General features: G+C 41.9%; 1 protein-coding gene across 1 annotated transcript in view; it reads right to left on the bottom strand.

Moving 5' to 3' along the window:
* Positions 1-150: 150 nt before the first annotated feature.
* The window catches only part of zcchc24 (zinc finger, CCHC domain containing 24), a 28,209-nt gene continuing 7,109 nt past the window's right edge, over positions 151-21,250 (bottom strand). Inside the window, exons 3-4 of the mRNA XM_088385571.1 lie at positions 4,892-5,056; positions 151-3,157 (exon numbers count right to left, since the gene is read on the bottom strand). Of these exons, the coding sequence (XP_088241697.1) occupies positions 3,044-3,157; positions 4,892-5,056 (279 nt within the window). The 3' untranslated portion in view covers positions 151-3,043. The remainder of the gene's footprint in view (positions 3,158-4,891; positions 5,057-21,250) is intronic.

The raw sequence follows: 21,250 nt of genomic DNA, 5'->3' as shown, positions 1-21,250 counted from the left end.
CAAAAAGCTGCACATTATTAATTGCCAGAAAGTGAGCTCACCTAAAGTTGTTTTAGTAGGCTTTTCTTCCCTTTCCTGTCTGATGATGGCCACCATGCGCTGCTTCTTGTCTTGATCCAAACAAACAAAAACCACGCACCAGGCCAAACAGAAGGCAGACTTTCAGTCAGACTTTTATTCACCAAAGTAGACATCACTAGAGCACTAAAAGATTATTTCCTAGCAAACAATTAAGGCACATTTTGGAATGCCGTTTCATGAACATGAAAAACAGACGCGCGGTCGGTCGACTCTCGGAACCACGAAAGTCCTTTTTCTCAGAAAACCTCCCAACTTCCCAAGAGTCACTTTTGTTGTTGTTTTTAAACATGTTGCAATGTTATGTAACATAATACACACATTTAGTTGTCGACACACTACATACATTCTGTGAATAGTATTTTAAAAAGCTGTAAATGTAATACTGCAACTACCAAACAAAAATAAATAGTAACATAGGTAAGATTGCACAAACGTAATACTTCATTGGAGACATGCACATGCAAACTCAACTAGTTCTTTGTCGTGAGCTAACAGCTAGCGATAACACTGGAACATCCCATAATAGGTCAGCTCGAGACAAGCCGCGTCTCACAGTTTTAACGTGCTCATACAGTGGCGACGAAACATTCTGCATGTTAACACAATATATAGATAGTTTTTTTTAGCCACAAAACAATGATACATTTTTGTCTATCAGCTCATACTGTCACGCTAATGTCAGTTATTCACAAAAAATATAATTGAGAAAGATTAATTATGTACCAGCTTTTTCTTTTCTTTAATTATCTAAGTAGACATCAATATTTTCTCCGTAGTGTAAATTTGTTTGCATATTCTATACAAAGAGTTGTAAAAAAAAAAAAAGGAAAAATCCATAAATACTTCTGCAGATTATTGTAAAACTTCCAAGAAGAAAGAAAACTCCCAGCTAGGTTTACTTGGCGGCAAAGGCCCTTCTTCACATACACAAACACACCCACACACACCCACAAAAGGCTTAATATTCCATAACACTTTTGAAATGACGGCCATATATACATAAATATTCGTTCATAAAGTATTTGTCATAACTCGAGTTAAGTTGCTATAAAATGTTCTACGTTTTGCAAAATACACATCTATATACGCTTTTTTTATAGGCTTTATAGTGAAAAGCTAATAGAAAAGTCAAGTATAAATGTCAATTCAAGACAAAAGAAGAGATTTATTTGTTTGTTCTGCTTCCGTTTGCTCCTGATGTGCCGTTTACATCTATGTTAATCGCTACACTGCGGTTATGTTAAAAAAAGGCATCACTGGCGCACTACGGTGTGTTCGAAAGGCCTTCTGGTGTCTTCCCAGTACAGGGATGTGGAACCATTTTCCTCAATATATATATTTATATATACAGGTATAGACTAAAATATGCTGCAAACAAGGGTCTATTGTCATATAAAATCAGCATTTGTAGGTTATTTTTTTATTCTAGAGGTTTTAATGCTTGTCAGCCCAGATTGAAGGTTCTCACAGGGCTGGTTTTAACTTTGCTCTCCCCAAAACAACAACCAAAAAGTATTTTTAAAAGCAGGTTACATCTGTGCTGATGAGTGGTGATGAAACTTTACATTTTGGGGAAACCTAATACCTGACAGATGCTCCGACATTGTGGGTGACTACAATTTGAGAATTTTGACATCAAGCCTCAAGTTTGAGAGGATTCAAACGATGTTTAGTGTTCTTGTGTTGCTTAAAAGACTTTTAAGGACATAGTGTACTGTTCATGTTTATCATGGAGATTAATTCATCAATCTGTCTTTAAGACCCTGTAAAGTGAATTCAGAGGTGTGTTTTAAAATAAAGATAATTGCTAGAAATGTGCAAAGACGGAGATGTGTCGTGTTTAGTTGTAAAAATATATAGCATGAAAGAGTTTTGCACCATTTCAGTTTTCCATTTCCTTTAACTGATCTGGCTAAAGCAATTGACACAATTCTGAGTCCGACATGAGTGCCATTAGCAGTTATCATGCAGTTAGTTAGCTAGCGAGCCAGCTAGGCGCACACTCTGAAAATCCATCTTTGCATCATTTCATAAATGCATTTTTTTTCTGAAGATTTTCTAAAGACTTAGGTCTCAAAATATGATTTTTCCTCATAACTATTTTTTTTTAATTTTCTCGGTGGCCCAAGCATTCTTTCGTATCTCAACAAGCCATTTTTCCTCGTATTCCTTTTTGTTTTATTTTGTCCTTGCCCAGCCTTGAAATGGCTGCTTTCCTGCTAACTTTCATTGACCTTCTCTGCACTTATCAAACCGCAATCAGAACATTCAGTATTTTCCATTTAGTTCCACCGCCTCCGACAAGCATGTAACTGGCGCTAAAACGACAAGAAATAGATTCAGTCTATGCGTGACGAGTACGTCTTGCTTTAAAAACATTTTAACCAAAGAACTGCACGGATGGTCACATCACGTAACGGAGCTATACTAATCCTGCAGTAGTTTCTAAAGATGTGGAAGCAGTTGCACAATGCGGAATACAAACAAACAACAACACAAATCATATATATGTTTTCCTGTCCCAGTCAAATTGCACACTAGACAATAAGAAAATAAATAGGCCACATGTAAGCTTGGGATGTATGGCACATTATCCCTCAGTTAATTCACAGTAAATAAAGATGTGCTGTTGACCCTAAATGTGGCAACGTCGTGTTTGTGTGTGTGTATGAACACAACGCACGCACGGACACACTTCACTTGGCAGGGAAATGGAAGGCGGATTTCTGTAAACACAAAGGTGACAAACCCCAAAATGAGGTAATCAATGACTGTAACATGAGCCTAATGAGAAAATAATTGAAAAGGCTTTCCCGCACAAGAAGCTGATTTACACAAATGCATTCCTCTGTTTTTTGTCATCTCTTAACACCATTGCTAGATTTGAGGGTCGGTCGATGATGGAGTGGAGGATGACCGCTAAAGCGTTCTTGGCTCGTCGCACCGCAGCGACGGGAGACGTTTATTGCACGCGGCGGCAGTAGTAACCCAGGACTTTACATTTCTCACACAGGTGCTGCGGGTGCTCTTTGCTCTGGTCGGACACGTCCAAGCCGTCCGGCTTCTCCAACGGACGCTGTGGTTGCGACACACACACACACACACAGGATCACGGGGTGAGTCATGTTCGACACATTATAAATCCTCCAAAGGTTTATTGGGCCCATTAGGTTTGGAATCCCTTCGACGTTTTAAACTGGCTAACGAGGCTCTAAACATTAAACAGATATGCAGCGATTTAACAAGGCGGTACTGGCAACAAAAAAAAATGGCCCAAGCATTCATTTGAGTCTGCCCACCTACTTTAACAGAACATTTATAATTATTAATCATTCTGCTATTAAAAAATGTGTGGTTTTGGCTGTCAGTTTACGCCATAATAACATTTGGGAGCTTGACAAAGCTAACATATCAAGTAATGTCTAAATATATAGATAATGTTGATCATCATTTGTGTGTGAAGGCTGAAAATGGTCAAATTGCAGTGCATATGTGTAACTATGTTGACTTTATCCCATGCATGAAACTTTTTACAACCCAAATTTAAAAATAGGTTGTTTTTGTAAGAACGTACACACATTGGGTATGCTTTCAGACGATGTTTCCGACATTATTGTAGTTTGTAAATCTCCTTGGTTTTGGCCTTGATTTCACTTGTACTAATGGAGTAACATTGAACAAACACTTTCACGATTTAGTGTCATTTCTGAGTGTTCCCGCTTGGAGACATCTGTCTTTTAAGATGTTAACCAGCACCTCTTTCTTAGCTGCTTTTATGTGGATGATTGGTGGACTATTATTTGCAACGTGAGGCAGAGAAGTGGGGGAGGTCCTGTGGAAGTTATGCGCTTGATCTGAAATGCCAAATATACTACGGACTGAGCGAGCGAGCGACTGGCCGGCTTCGCCATTTCCCCTCGTCTCATGCATATGGATGCGATTGGAAAAGTCCATTTATGGCGATTGTCGGCCAGCATGAGAGGAATATAATCAGTGCGATATAGCCGACGCGTGTGCTTTCTCTCACGTGAAGCAAAACGGAACGGTTGACTTCATGCAAACAAGATGGTTCGCTGAGATGAACATTAAAGTCGAGGATAAAGATAGCTCGCCGCGTGTGCCCGAAATAGATGCAGTCTCTTTTTTTTTTTTTTGTCCTAGACATCGTTACTGTCATAAATTGTAGACATGGCACATGTGGTGCCTGTTTTGCTGCTTTAAAGAGTCTAACAAAGAAGGATATGGCTAAAAAAAAAAAGGCTGTGATGAGTTAGAGTTATTTTAAAGAAGGCCGATGGATATTGGGATGAATATCTCTTTGTCAGGAGCAAGTCCTGCTCCGCCCTCCTCGTCCTGTGTGGAACATTTGTGTTTGTTTTTGGAAAAAGCATCATTCTCGATTAATGAAATTTCATGCCGCCTTCATTCCGTAAGAGGGAAATTCCAGCGGCGACTCGGTACAATTATGCAACAGCTACTATTGGACGTTAACTTAAGAAATATTGAAGGATTTAATGGAATCCAGGAAACACAATTGTGTTTTCATGTCGAATAGACAAAATGAATTGTTGATTTTTATTACGTTTTAAATAGGACCATATGTGATATCCTCGAGTCAACACGCGGCCATGAGGAGTCTTAGGTCACACCCTGAAAAAATCATGTTTGCCTGGCAGAGCCCTCGCATGAAACTTGAACTTATCGACTTCAGCCATCTTGGGTCCAAATTATAATAGAGGAATTGTTGCCTTGGCAGGTGAGGCGCCAGGCTTGAGGCTGGCTGGCTGGCTGGCCGGCTGGCCTACCCTACCTGCTTGTGTGGATAGACGTTGATGTGGCACTTGATACATTCTTGCCCCATGTTGGCCCACGAGTTACCGCTCATCCACTTCCTCTTACACTTTGGACACTTGTACTCGCCAAAGCATCTTTTCTTGCCCTGGTAGGGGGTCAGGCCTTCTCCTTTGGGTCGGGCCTGCACAGAACAAAGCCATACCAGTTGAGTACACTCCAGAAGTTTCATTCCATGCTGTTTCATTTAGCCGCAATGATAATATTTGACAATCAGGCGTGTCTATCCTTTCATCACTAATATAACAATAGTCACCAATCGCTTGACGGATGCGGTTGGCTCGGCGCATGCTTGCGTAAATGATGCACGCTTGCATTGCAGCTGCGGGATGAAATCATTGCTATGATTCTCGTGAGGGAGATGATTGGGAACAGTCGCCGGAGAGAAATGGAGCTGGGAGGAGCGCGCTTCCCTGATTCCGTGTTGGCAACTTGAGTTTGGCCACTTCCAGGGAGGGAATCCACTCACTCTCGCAAATAAAATGTATGTCCAAGCCAGTCGTTGCAAAGTTGGACCTAACTCACGTAACAGAACACAAAGCTACTCATAAAGTAGTCATTCCATTGTGTAATCCCATTTGATGAAAAAAAGACCCCCCTCCCCTGGTCCATTTGCATTTTTACTCTGATTTGAATCAAAATGAAATGGTTCATAAAGTTTCCCAGAAATTTGATTCTGCGGTTCTTGCGACATCTTAACAACCAACCTAATAAAGCAAATATTTACTTTGCACTTGATGGTGTTAATCGGTGCATTGTTAAATTCCCTGCAAGACTTCACATTGGGTTCATTAGCAGCTGTGACTTTGGACACATATTTTCGGGAGCGCATAGAAGGTATAGGGTCACGAATGTGGGGGTGGGGGGGGCGGGGGTGCAATGCACATTCCCGGGCTTTCCTTAGTGCGTCCCAGCTTGTGTGTGAGTAATAGCAAGTCTAATCAGCAGCATCTGGCGCTGTCTTAACACACGTCAACGCTTTGCATCAGCACCGGCAAAGGCGCCCATAAGCACCAACGGCTGTGCTTCGACGTGGCCCCCAAAACCGAATGACCTCACCCTCCCCGCCCCGCCCCGCCCAGCCCCGCTCACGGTCGGTCGGTCTCGCATCTCCCGCCCTGACAACACGCAAGCTGGAAAATGTGACTTTTCAAAGACAAGTGTGATGACATTTTGTTTGGGTGCATTCTTAACTGCCAGTGCAAGTCCTCAGTCATAAAATACACAGAGGATTTCAAAAATAATAATAATAATACACCGCCCTGTTGAAATGGGAGGCTGGGAGAAGGACCTTCAAGAATTCCTACATTGGGCAAAAAAATGTCCTGTTTTGAATTTTTTTTCTTACTCCTACATTTTGCAAAATTGCTATAAATTTAACATGATATGGTCCACATCAGATCATCTTAGTAGAGACAACATCTAAGCTAAGAATCAACATAGCGTGCTGAAAAGATCCAAAGTTTTTTGGGGTCAACAAAATTTGATCAAGCTCCAATCGTGAATTTTGGCCTCACTGCACAGTCCGTCTGCAGCTGTATGTTGTCAGAGGAGATGAAGCTCCCTTTGGATGCTCATAATGTGCGCACAGCAAACAAATCCTCGCTGCAAGTTGATGACGAATGGATTTTGTTTCGGGCAGATTCATTTGGTGCAAGGAAAAGGAGTCCAAAACGTATGACTAACTGGAACGAATACAATATAAATTTATATTAGTGTCACACACTAAAAGTGCCTCGCCCACATGTGCTAACAAGATTATAAATTTTAGAATTCAGCGTCACATAAAGACCGTTTCGCAAAGTTATTCATAGCCTCTCATTAAGTCTTATTTTCCAGGCTTAGCAAGAAATTAAAAAATCTTGCGTAATAGTAAAACCGCCTTCCAGGTTGTTAGCATTTCACCAGAAGTGCTTTGTTGACTTTTGTTAGTTGTCATCATCTTTCGACAGCAAACCAATTGAAACTGAATCACAATGTCCAATTTTGCTTCAATCAACTGTACTTTCCGAATTTTCCAACCAAATAATGAAGTATTATGCCCATGTCGATGATAAAGTAATCCTTTGTATCACTCTGTGGTGTCCTTGGGCTCCTCTTCCAAAGTGTTGCGTTGCTGTCAGATGGGATCATTGCAAAACGCACCACGCTGATGTTTGGAACAGGCACAGTTGCGATCACATGTTTCACTGACCACCCAAACATGTTTTAAAAACATCTGGGCTCTTGTGACTCAACCCGCTTGTGTTTTGGCAGTCGTTTGGGATTTTAACAAATTCATTCACACTCCATTTTCATTTCACTTGGAACTACGGGCGACAACTCAAACCCCTCCGCTGCGAATACAACAAAATGTTTTAGTTCGGCTCCATTTCCAGGAAAATAAGCACACTAGGTTGGCTCCCAAGTAATGTTTACAAAACAGTCCGAATACGCACACAAGCCGCGACCACTTTCATGGAATTGCGTCATCACGTTGTGAAAAACTGGAGATTGGCCTCCACTGGAGGCTATGTTTGGTTTTCTCGCCAGTCAAGCTGATCTAAAAGCGACGTAAGAGCATGAGAGGCGCTTTAGGATGATACATCGGTTGAACGGGTTCAGTTAGAGAAGATGGCTTTGTGTTTGTCGTGTGACAAGGACAGTGGCAGCTCACCTAAAGTCAATGTTTGTTTTAGCGTCGGAGGCGACAGATGAACGTTTTTTTGGGTGTCCAAAGAGAAGGCAGGCGTCACAAGTCAACCACATCCTTCGATTTGAGTTGACTGTCAAACCACAAACACACATTCAGCAGCGATGCAATCTCAATGCAAAAGACGGCCACACGCGAGCACAAGCAAACATGACTGTCAAAGTCCCGCTGGCCTCCTGTTACCCTTTAACACACACAAAGCAACAACAAGGCTGCACAAGTCCCACATCCGCCGCCGCCGCAGCCTTCACGACTCTCTGGAGACAACTGCGCTACTCCCACTGCAGCCTCCTACGAGAATACTCCATGATTCCACAGCTTTTATGGCAGGATTAATGAGATTATGACTGCAATAAATACAACAAATACAGACAGTAAAAACAAAACCAAAAAAAGTCAGAACTGGAACAGACGGGAGCTAATGAATCTTCTTGGTTTGGCTTTTCAAAACAGACCTTAACAGAAAATGATGCGTTACAATTTTGCGTTACCCAGCTTTCCAGTAAAATAATTCTTAAACTGATTTCTACGTGTATTTATCTGACTCTTTTCACATGAGGAGTTAACTGAACAGATGGGACAGGGTCAGGGTGACCTCGACAAAATATTTGTAGCCTCGAAGCACATAGTACCTTAGGTCAGAAAAGTCCAACGTGTGGATGCTGAAATAAAAACGGTTGACTTTCTGTTAGTCATAGCCAAATGATTTGCGTTTCCTGTCATGATAGATGTGCCTACTGAAGTTTGGGAGAGTTAGTAAAACTGGTGACTGACACAATTTCTTTTGACGTCTTCACAAGAGCTCACGTCTGGGAAATGTGACATGCAGCTCAGTGATTTGGAGAGTTTTCAGATGTTAATGCTAGAGAACAGGTGAGTGGGAAGTACAGTAATGAGAAAAAAATGGAAATTCATGAGAGCTTTCTCATGGTCCGGCGCTCGCGCCCTAACAAGACCCACGGTCATCTGAGCCAACTGAAGGATGGAGATGCAGGAAATCTAAATCAGAAGCAGATGGCCTCCGTGGGGGTTGAACTGGAGAGGCTGTCGTAAAATTCCGTGCTCTGCTTTCAATTAAGTCATACATTTTTGGAAAGGTGGGGGTAACTAACAACTGTAGCTGCGACTGCAACGACAATTAGACTCATTATCATGCGGAGGAATGTGCAGGCCAATCTCCTATTAAAGGAGAAAAGAAGAACGACTTAGGAATCTCAAGCATTTGCGACGATGCAGTGTAAACACACCGTGATCCCGTCTAGACGACAGACACCCATTGGTGAGCTCGTAAAAACGGCTTTCAGCTAATAGCGTGTAATCGATGTCAAGTTACACAGTCCAGGGATTGTTTACCTAAGGACCAATTTGGAAATCTGCTCAAAAAGATATCCGACGACCAACAACTGACCAGGCCTTAAGAGGGAAGGCGAACCCCCATTTTGTCCCGAATCTCACATTCCGAGCCGAGAGTAACGACCAAGTGGACGGACACCAGACGCGACACTCCCTCACCTCACCTCACCTTCACCTTCAAATGTGAACCCTTAATCCTTTGTCTCCAGCACCAGGATAGTTTTGTCTCCGTTTAATATTAGCTGTCCCGTCCGTCCAAGTCTAAACCAAGAGCAAACATTCCCACAGCCCAGATCACCACTCTCAAGGTTGGAATGTCTTGCTTTTTCTAAATATTAGAGAGGACATCTTACCTCCAGTTGTTTTAGGCCCGGGGTATTGGCAGCACTTTGTGCATGGATGATAAAGGCAGGCAGGCAGGCAGGGGGAGAAAATACTGCTGACTAAGCTTTTAGGCAACTGTAAAATCAGGTTAGTGTAAGGAAACAATGTTGAGGCTTTAGAGAACACTGTAGCAATAGTAAGACACCTCTTGCGAAAACCGCAGAGCTGCTAATATTCCACAAGGACTTGACTCATCCAGCTAGTCATTTTCTGAACTGCTTATCATCTTCATGGTCATAGCCAGGTTGGAGTCCAACGGTTCTTCTTATAATACTAAGAATAAAAAACCATGGACATTAGAGATGGATCTAAAGGGAAATATCAAGAAGCGAGGTGTTAAAGGAGTTGCCGGAAATATTAGCAAAAATATAAACACGTATATACTTCTAAGAAGAGAAGCAATTATAAGTTTCTGGAAGTTCTTGCTGCTTGCGAGATACCAGGCGAGTGGAATCACAGGTTATGATGTGGTCCTGCCAAATAATAATAGATTTTTTATGTGTCCTATCATTGTTGTTGTTTTTTAAACATAGCCATAAATATATCAAGATTGGAATACAGCCTCAAGTCTTGTCGTCTTTCCTGAATCTTAGTTCTTGATCTTTCCAAGAACTCCCGCACAATTTTCTGCTCTCAACTTTGTGGAAACAGTTGTGTTTTAGATCCCTTATCTGTTCCCGAAAGATAGTCTACAAATGAATGTCTTTAAAAGTCTTGTCCAGCTGGAAATATTATTCCCACGATGCCAGAGCCCGTTTGTTGATAGCATATACATAATATGAACATTTGGATTGGGGTCAAATTTTATCGAATGAAACGTGAGATTCTAGCAGAATCTTTGAAACCGCTGATACGATATTGTATTGCCGTTCTTGTAGTCATTTGAAATGAACCAAGTCATAAAGTAAGTCTTAATAAAATAGCACCACAACATTAAGAAAATCTGACACTCTCTCCCAGTGTTGTTTCCACTTGAGTCTTTTTGTCCTCTTGCTCCCAGCCCATTGTGACATTTAACTCAGAGTTCATAATGAGCTTCTAAAGTCCCCTTTCACTATATTTGAATAGCGCTGGAGACGTATGTTCTGCTGAGACCAAACACCAGATGTGCCAAAACTCTTCATCTTGAGGGGGGGAAGGGGGCAAATTGTGCATTCTGCTTCATTGACATGCATTTGCTAATGTAAACCTTTTGAAATGTAAACAAAGCAACGGCTGATTGAGCCAGAGCGCTTCTTTTTTTAGGGGAAAATGTACACAAACTTGAAGCTCTTTATGAGCGTTTGGCATTCTTTGGCATGGCTTGCTGTTCCCATCCCAGCAAAAAGAAGAATTATAATGTCATCATTGCGACCCAGACAGGTCAGTGAGTCACCACAAAACCATCCCATTGAGTGCAGCGTAAGAACTGACGCCTGAGGTTGTTTGTCAGACCGCAACACAGACGTGTTGGGCGAGTTGTACTTTGCTGATTGTTGGGTTAACCGCATCAAAGCACAAATGTGCTACAAGAAAGCATTCTGGAGTAAACAAAAACATTGCGTTATAGCTCCACCGTGCATATAAATATAATATTGATCATAATATTTCCCCATTTTGTGAGAATCTTGGCATATTCTTGGCAAGACGTTTTTAATCCCCATGTTTTGTCAAAACGACAAGTTTAAACAACCTATGAATGGTTTTATTTTATTTTGGTTTTTATAGTGATTGGCTGCTGTGTGCGACTTGCTGCTTGCTTCACTTTGTTATGACAAGCAGCAAAGTTTAGAGTGGAAATGAGAGGATCGGGAGAAGAGTAATAGGCACCTACAGTATGAATGTCTTCTGGGACTTTCACATTTTATGGCAAATCATCAAACGTTGCTGTCATGCTCCGCCCACACACAGTGACAAAAAACCGTAGCTGTTTTGCAGATTAGCAATGCACATTTAGTTCCAATCTGGTATCGATTGGACGGGAGGTCCAAAACGACTTTGTCTGGAAATACCTTTAGTGACCCTAACATGGCCTCTTCTCCATTCCCATCTCCATCTCAAATGGAGTCTTTTTGGATCTTGAGACTTTTTGGCTCATGCTATGGAGTGAAACTGGCTACAGAGGATACATTCACGTCAAACGTCTGGACTATCACTGACATCAGAGCCTTTCCAGAATAAAGTGGCAAGGATGCGATCAGTCTGTCGATCAGAGACCAAGCAAGGTCTTGCAGATGGCCACTGCTTCAAGTCTCACAAAAAATGACCCCGTGACCACCTCAGCTGTGTCCTACCGCACACAGAACAAGCTTTTTTTTATCGGCTCTTTCCGCTGCTGGACTTAAAACCTCAGCCAGGTGCATCATGGGAGACTGTTTGTCAATCCCGCCATGCAGCGCAAGCTCTAAATACAGCCAGTGTTTTTCCCGTGCATCTTTTCCAGCAGTGGACGTCTCCTTTGCGAGTGCAGCTGTCTCTTTCTACTGCGTGCAAAGGAAAGGAAAGTGGCTGAGGCTGAAAGTGATGGCGACAACAGGTGTGCTGTTAAAAGTGATCAATCTGCACTTGCTTGCTGCTGCAGCACAATGGCTCCTTGTTTTTGCAAACAATCGCTTCCTGAGTGAAGCGATGGCCGCTTGTGTCATTTGTCCGAGGGCCTTATTAATGATGAAAAATTGCGATTGAACAAGCCACCGATATTTCTTATAAGCATGTGTGGGTCAAACGTTTTCAGACTCTTTCGAGCAGTTCCATCCTGGTCAAAAGGGTGAAAATCAAAACACCTTTTATTATTTATCATGTAAACTCTGCATTAATTTATATGCAGTAAAAAACATTTGTATAACAGTAAGATTCAATCACCCATGTGTACAAGAAAGATGTATACGTTTGTGACAAGATCTTTACGACAGCCACGTGCAAGCTGACAAAGCGTAATCGCTTTTCTCAAACGCTCTGCACCTTTGGAAACAATTATCTGCGTTATTACAACACAAAGGCAAATGTTTTTATCTGCTTTATTCTTGCTCGGCTGGCGTCGGGCCCTGCACGCCTGGGCAGCTCCACAGCGTTCCGGAGTGCTCTGATGGCTAGCTGCTAGCATCTGGAAACCATCAGTGTAAACAAAGGAGGAGCGGAGGAGCTCTGGCCCCGCTCTCCCCCTCGCCACATCCCCCAGGACATCAATACAAGAACACCAAACCAGGCCCAGAACCTACAGTGTGTGTATGGGAGACGTCCTCAGTGCTTGATCGCTATTTGTGTTGGCCGCTGTTCATCAAGAGATCGATTTTCAGATATCGCGGATGAGGTTCAAGTCCTTAGTGTGAGCTCAGCTTTTTTTGTTTTCTCATTAAGCGTAGCATTTCTGATAAGACCTCAAATTGTTCCAATATGGTTCCAGTTCGCTTGTTAGCCATCGAGAAACTGGATGCAATCCGATACCCAAACCAATCTGGAAAACAAATATCCTGGCTTTGCCTGATTATTCTGCGATGCATGACACTGACACATTTTTTTCATACATTTAGCCTTTGAGTAAACACACGTCTATTAATCGTGTGGTTTGCTGTTTGTTTCCACGCAGCTATAATCGCCAACATTTGGTTCATGTCAATTTTAATCCACTAAAGGAGGAATGCAATATAACACTTGTATGCACATTCTTTGACATTAAGTGTGGTGATAAAACATCAGCTGCATGCTGATTTGGAAAAAATATACTAGACACTCTAATATCATAATAACTGAACTCGGCCTGTTGCAACAAGTAGGGAGACATTTATCAGTCTTGTTAAGTGCAATGAAATATGTTGAATAAAAAAGAAGCAGAAGAAATTAAATCGGAATCAATAAACAATAGTGTTTTCGATAAGAAAAGTTCAGTCTTTAGAAAAATATATATCCAAATATCCCCATCATTTCAGTACTTCAAAATAATAATAATAAAAAAACATTTTGGCCAAATAATTGGCCTAGCTGCTATAGTACAATTAGTTGTGTACGCTGGGCAAAATGTTCAAATCCAGTAATGGTGAAATAAATTAGCTTTCTTAAGTGAAGCAAAAGTTTATCAATAGTTTCTGTTGCCATCCAAACTGAATATTACCACCAGTCCCCCAAATAGAAAGTCTGTTAGCAGCTATAAACAAGGCAACACTATTTGTTTAGCACCAAGGCTCCACTATAAATGCATACATATAATCTTGTAAAATGTCAATCTAATATTAAGTTAATGAATAAAAAGTTACGACAAACATTGTTTATTTTTGGGAACATGAACAAGTGAGTGCTCCCTCCGTACAGTAGGACTGTGAATTTTATGTGCCCCACTTAAACCTGTAGATTATCTAAAGTACCGTTTCATATTCTAGAAATTCCTGGTTTTATTTGTATGTGCTACAACACTTTTAAAAGCAGCTCACTCACAATCGTGCACACCAGTTGTTGCCGGCTCTAAATATGCATACGTGTAGCAGGGTTTATCCTCTCTTATGCCTTGCACAAATAACAATGAACAAAAGCTGGGGTAAAAATTGATCTGTGGGAAGACGCCACGACCATATTCATATCTAAGTGCTATGTGCAAGCTTTTAAAAAAGGATTACAATCACACATGCGAGTTTTACGGCATACAACATAATCTGAATAATATGAGGGTGACCTTGCTCAGCTCGAATTACAACTTTCCCTTTGGGTTAAACTACTGATGTTAACCGTGGTTATAAATGACTTTATTAACTCACATTAATATTTGAAATCAAATCGCCACAATTCCTAGCCACTGAATAGTCAGTTAAAAGTTTGCACGGCAAGTCAAGCATTCACCCTCATACATTTTTTTTATTTTTATTTTTTATCTCAAAACAGAACAAGCATCTAGATTTAATATTTCCCCCACAAATTCCTGCAAAGTCCTGTAACATATCGTATTGGCATATTGCATACAGTATGTTTAGTCTCTCTGCTGACATGCTGAGGGATCTCATGGGGGGGAAAGGTAAATGAAGACAGCTGTACTAAAGTTAAAACATCCCACAGCTATCAGTCATGTAGATACGGCGGAAAGGTGCTTCGCCAGGGGCTAAAAAGACCTTTAGTGGTTTCCAATGTCATCAGAGCTCACTGAGAAACAATTGTAGCCTAAAACTTTTTTTTTTTTGTCCCCAAAATAGTTCATGTAGACATGATGTTGTAATCTTAGTGCATAAGTAATTGTGGGCATCATTTTTATGTGTAAGCAGTCTTATTTTTTACTCTTTTCCAGGTATGGAAAAACACTTGATGTTTCAATTATTATGACGATATTAGAATATACAGCACTGTTGACTTAGATTAGACCAAATCTTTGCTCAGTCTGATTTAATTATTACAAATTAAAGTTGCAATTTGTTGCTGTTTTGATAAACCCATGGTAGAGGTCTCATGCCGAACGCAGCTGGGTACCGTCTCATGATGAAATACTTATTTAGCCAGTACAAGACGGGGTGAAAAAAGATATTATATAAAATAATCTGGAAATCTGCACGCAGCGGTCCACCGTAATTAGGAATTACAACTAAATGAACTAATCAAACTACTTTTATACATGCCAGTGCTTGGTCCCTCTGTAAAACATGTGAATCCACATCCTACTATTCAGTGTTCTCCAAATAAATGGCAAATTTCATGCATTTGATTCTTAAACTGGCCAGTAAATCTTCTCCCGTTCATAGTGCATTTCAAGTTCATCCTGAAAGGTCATCCAAGTCACACACATATGTGTGCGTCTGCATTTGTTTATGGGTGTGCATCTCAACGGAGCTCTGCGTCACTCGCGTCCAAGACAGCTGCAGATGCAAATCACCACGCCAAGCCAGCGCTTATTCCCAGATTCCTACATTTCCACAACCCAGCTTCCCTAATTGGCCACGGATCTCATGTCTCATGTTCTTGGATGTCAGGTGGAATCACCTCTCAGGGGATTAAACTTGGGTATTTTGCTGCAGGCCAAAGAAGCATTTTTTTTTTTTTTTGTTTTGGAGCTAATCAGAATCCTTCTGTCTTCAGGCTTCATTCACAAAAATTAGCATGCAGTCTGTCCGCAGAAGCTCTCTTCCATCATCACACCATTCTCACCACCTAATGGAAATTAACCTTATGCCTATGCTGAGCGTATTCGCGAGGGCTTAAGAGCTAATGCTAAGTGGAGCCGTGGGTGTGAACCCCCTCCCAACCATGGCCCTAGACTAGCCTTGGACTTAACAACCGTCCCACTAGGCCCAGCAAGCGGCGCAGCTGCATGCCAGCGTTGGGTTACCAGCAAAGTGAATGACAAGAGCAGGTTGAGTGGCAGGCAGGCAGGCAGGCAGGCAGGCCACTTCTCAGAGGTGCACATCATATCCCAAGTCGTGCTGTTTGTATGTACACGTAGATACTGTCGGTCCATAGACAGCTTCTACTCTGTGAATGTGGTTCATGAGATGTGTCAATATGGAAAGGAATTGCAGAGGACAAGGTTATCTACGTTCAAAGCAGTTTCCGTAGTTACAGGCAGGCCTACAACAATGAGCCGGTGGTTTTAACCATGAAGAAAACTCCCCCCTTCTTTCCAAACACCATTGAGGAATCTAGTTTGTTCACCCTCTACTCTGCCTGACTTTCCTAGCTCCGGTCTTATCTGCAGTTTGAAGATGGTTCTATTATGAAAGTGGTGTTCTTGATAAGCTTTTCTCCTTTCACTTGTGGTAACCTGTCTGAGTGAGTGTGAGGGTAGAGATAGACACGCTACGTTCAGAGTCTCCGACTGTGCCTGCAAGGAAGATCAAGGGTCGCCCTGTAAAAACATTCCCATGCTGCAGAACCGCCCACCATCCGCCACCCTGGGTCCTCAACCCCTCCAGAAACTTCCTGGCACACTGCAGGGCAAAGAGATACAGAAGAAAAAACTGAAATGAAGTTCTGAGCATAGATCCCCCAAATCTGGTGAGTTACTGAGGAAAAATATCAAGACAGGGAAGAAGCTTCAACTGTTCTCTGTATTCAATCCAAACCATGTTACAAGTCTACCCGATGTAAAGCATGTTCCTCTTGGGGATCCGTTTCATCACCTGAAAAAACAAACATGAAGTCCTATCATCTTGTTTATTCTCAATTCATTCACGTTTGAACCTGTCTCCACCTTATTGCATAATCCGCAGGATCTCTCCTACACGTATGATTAATGGGATTTTTCCTTCTGTCGGCACATTTCTTCCCGCTGTTAGTCTAATCTCCTTGAACCGAATCCGTGCAAATAAATAAAACTCCGAGCACATCATGTCCACTTGCACTTTGTAAAGGCTGATTTGGGCTTACCTCGAATGCGTACGCACATACCCCCGTGGCTTCACATGCTGACCACAACTGTTCTCTAAGCTATGGTTAACTCGGCCCTGATTCCTCGAGGAGGCCGGCGTTTCTGGGTAGGATGCCAGAAAAGTACTTCAAGACACTTAAGGAGGGAGGAAAATAAGAGTTACAAAATCCAAACCGCAGAAGAGACCATTATAGTTTGTATGTTGACATATGGATGAAAAACCTCTATAGGGCGGGCGGGCGGCCAGCGTGGTTTGTTGTTGTAATTATATTTTTCTTCCCAGAGATCCAAGGCCCACTCTCTAAACATGTACAAGGCTTATGCACCTCTGAGATTGCTGCTGAGGCAACAATACGGGACTGCCTTCCTGACCTCTTCGTCTAGCAGATCCTGCAGACGCACAATGCTGGCCTTAATTACTGGCCTTCTTTCCCGGCAACTATGGCTTAGCCCAATGGTGCCCATTCAGAACCACAGCCTCTCCCTAAGGTGCCCATTCAGACCCCGACACAAAGCAGCCAGTGTCACTCCCTGATCCCTTGACACCACATCCAGAATTGTATGCCAGCGCTCACAGCTTCACAGTGTCTCAGCCTTCTTCGTCATTCCAACTCATATCTCTGACGAATGTCAATGAACTCCAGTCAACATACCGCAGGCGAGATAAGGAGGAGATCTGGTCTGATAAGGATGCACATGTTAACTATGTGGAAGCTGTCACACTCTTCAACCATCCGTCATCAATTAAGAGGCGGGTTTTGTTTTAGGAACCGCACCCAAATCAATAAGCTACTATAGCCAGAAAATGATTTCATCAAACCTCGTTCTACGACTAAGACAGTTGTAATCTGACCCAACGTGATAAGATTTGACTACATTCCACCAGAGCAAAATATGAATTGGACATGACCAAGATTGACATCAGAACCAGAGTTTACCGAACACAGTAGTGAGACAAATTAGGTAGAGCATGACGAGATTAGCCCATCAAGGAAATTGTGTTTTCCATCTGTTTGCCACTATTTGTTCAAGGGTACCATAAACGTGAAACTTTTTTGGGCAAGCCCAACTGAATTAGGTAGAAAGTTCTCAGAGTTCATCCTCTGTCACGATAGTTAAGCAAAAGTAGCCTCTTCCAACTCTCTTCAGGGGCCAGCGGAAAAAATGTGTCACAAAACCTCAAGTCGTTCAAAACAAAATGTTCTGGACAGTTGCTTGTCGCCTTCTGTTTATTGGCCATGCTGTGGTCTCTCTTGGTTATATAAAACGAAACACACACACACGCACAAAAGAAACTATCAAACATCTTTGGAACCGCTGTCCTTCCTGGATATCACTCTGTAGTGAATATCTGACCTCCGACACTCCCTCCTCAGTGTCAGGCGAGCCATCCTGGCGACCCAGTTCCTGCAGCCGCGGTATGGCCGAGGACCCCGGTGACACTGTAGCTGTGTTATGCACACAAGCCACAGTGGGGTTACTGTGCACTTAATCGCTCGACGTGTTGCCGGGCAGCAGGGGGGAAGACGTATTCAACAGATGCGGGGAAATGCTCTATTATTAACGAATGACTGTAAGAAATTACAGTCTTAGCATCACTCACTGCCGTGAAGACTCATTTATGTCCAAAGATTGATGAGCAACTGTCGAGAGATTTTGTTTATTTGCTTCAGTTAAGCAGAGTCTACATTTTATTGCTGGCTTGGCAGCATCATCGGAAGACCACAGAAAGTATGTATGGAACTAAACGCTAACTTAGCACCATTTAAACGAAATATCCCTCGTCGGAATGCTACATCAATCACTTTAGGGTAATGCTGTTTTTTAAAGTTTTATGTACATATAGAAAACTTGTTCAAATCATTCCCGTTTACATGCCAGTGGTATTGTCACTTTGAGTAAAAATATCAAAGTCAACAAAAAGTCACCTCAGAATTTGTACACTCTTATTTTGACCTGAAACTCTAGCAATATAAAGTACGGCAAAAATGTATTTGAATATTCCCTCGTAATTCCCTCGTCGCAGTACTAATGCTAGGGCTAGTGCTACTTTCCTCACCTATGACCCACGCGGTGGCTTGCGAGGTGAGGTTGGGTGTCACGCTTATCAAAACAGGAAGTGGTGCGATTGTTGTCTCAGCAAAAAGTGAGCGGAAGAATGGGATTTCTGTACCGAACACAAACCAGCTGGCAGGAAACCACACTTTTTTTTTCGTATCATTCTTCAAGCTTTGATTTCCGAGCATGGGAAGTGTCCTCACTCTGCTTTCCTTGGCTCACTGTCTCCAAACTCGACTCAGGCCTTCAAGCTGTCTGTACCCTCCCTCCCTTTTTTTTTTTTCTTCCTCTGTGTGTGAATCAATTGTGTACTGTGCCATTACAGGGAAATATCCAAACTGCCTGCCACGGCACATAACAGCAGCCATGCAGAAGTGGCCCAGGGGCCTGCAGAGATCATGGGTAGAAAATGTGAAGCACTCTCTCATGACAGTGGTGTTGAAAGATTGTTTATCAGCAGGGCTCACAAAAGCAAAGGAGTGCAGGAATAAAAGACAAGGCGAGAGAAAACAGCTGGGGAACGAGAATGTAAATAATTTGCCGCTCGATGGGCGGCGGGGATTTATTAAATAATGATTGCACAAGGCTCTGTGCTCACCCTCCTTCTTAACCTGGTGGGACACCGCTATTGTCTCTTGCGTTAAGACCTTGTAATTGGAACTTTTAGCAAAGCTGTACCGGCATACTTGTGAAAGAATGATGGAGGGTTGTTTGGATGAATTTCATCAGGTTCCCAGAATAAGACTAGAGCGTAGTGGATCGTGCTGATCTCAAGACAGTGGGGGCTTTTGATGTGGCAACGTTTTCAACTGGAAATAGATAACAACTGTGTCATTGTGGCCGTTTTAAGACGAGTGTGGTGGAGTCTGAAGGCACAAACAATTGAACAGTCTAATTTTTTTGTAAATCAGATCTATATACTGAATGTAGATTCTGCTTCTTACACAGCAAATTGGAATTGGAAGCACTTTCTAAAGACAATTTTAAGAACACAACCAGTGATCTGGATGTGGAAAAGGTTTCTTATACAAAGCTGGCTCAGCATGTGTGAATGGGGAATGTTTTGATAACAATTGGAGTTACTGGAAACTCTGAGTTTGGCCCATTTTAGCTGGTCATCTTGATGTAAACACACCCAGAAAGTAGCAGATGCTCCATTGGTATGTTGTTGATAGTATCAATTCTGCATGTATTGCTAGAAATATAGAATCAGCTTAGATGAGTTATGCCTTCCTAATTCATTTACTGAACTCACTGAAAAATATCGGATTCGTAGCAATTCTCCCCAAATTCTGTGAATAACCCGAACCAAATGAAACCCGAACCAATTGCGATGTTTTCACAAAAACAAGCAAAAGAATGCAAAATCCAAATAGAGCACATTGGCATGTACGTAAGTATAGTTCTATTTTAAAAGTTCTACTTTCCTAGTCTTCAACTTATTTTTGAATACATCAACAAGCAGATTATACATTATGTTTGAAAACATTCCAATTTGCAAGCTATGATCGCATACAAACGTTTGTAGTCGGCGTTGTTGTTTTGAATCAGAGAAAAGCGAGAAACAAATAAAACGCAACATAACTCTCTATAGATGTAAAAGATGAACATTGGCCGCAAGGAGGTAATACAACAAAAAGAACTTTGTTGCAAAAGAGTTGCGAAATTCTCCCAGCAGTGTGGCCAAGCTATTTAAAGGAGGCTCTGACAAATACAAACATTGCAAGACTTAAAACCAAATGTGTTCTGTCGGAATAATAACAATAAAAAAAAAACCACACACACTTGGCTGCCATGATGGGTTGCCATTAGCTTTATCACCAACACTGCAGTAAAAACACATTTGAGCAAGTCAATGAGTCGTGATCTTCTTCTAGTGTGAACATCTCGCCTTAGGTTAACATTTTGACACCGTTCTAAGGAGATAATGGCCGCCACCATTTGCCACTAGTGACCACCACTTTAGGTGTGACGCCTGTTCAAGTACGACATATGGTCTTGATCAGGATACACTCGTGTTGGCATTTGACCCCAAAGTGAATGAATTCATTCATTCGACAGATTGTCACCCAAAACAAGCACTAGCTACTGAATATTGCGTATTCGTCTTAAAAATACTCGCATTCCAGCAATCGAACAAAAGGAGCATTATCTTGAGGCCATACAGAACGGTCTGTGATCTTGATCATGTCTTGCTCTTCTGTTACGTCCCGCTTATCTCTTTTTATTAGGAACGGTACAAACAAACCGTTTCATGTTCAAGTGGAGGAGGGTGCAATAAATCTGTCGACATCTTTTGAGCACTGCAGCAAAACATCTTTCATTAAATTTGATCACCTCGTTCCAGATTTGCATCTTTTAGCTAACATGTCGGTTACTCGCTTTAAACAATAAACCAGGGGGTGTTAAAAATAAATACAAATAAATAAATCGTCTGTGCCTGCGTTTCTAACGTGAAGCTATAGGAGTTACCTTTTTGAGAGAGGTGTTTATTTATGTGTTGCTGACTGATTTGG

This window comes from Syngnathus floridae, chromosome 9, assembly GCF_059516105.1.
Source record: "Syngnathus floridae isolate MCC-2025c chromosome 9, RoL_Sflo_1.0, whole genome shotgun sequence".
Classification (NCBI taxonomy): Eukaryota; Metazoa; Chordata; class Actinopteri; order Syngnathiformes; family Syngnathidae; genus Syngnathus; species Syngnathus floridae.
This window is presented reverse-complemented; position numbering and strand designations above follow the sequence as displayed.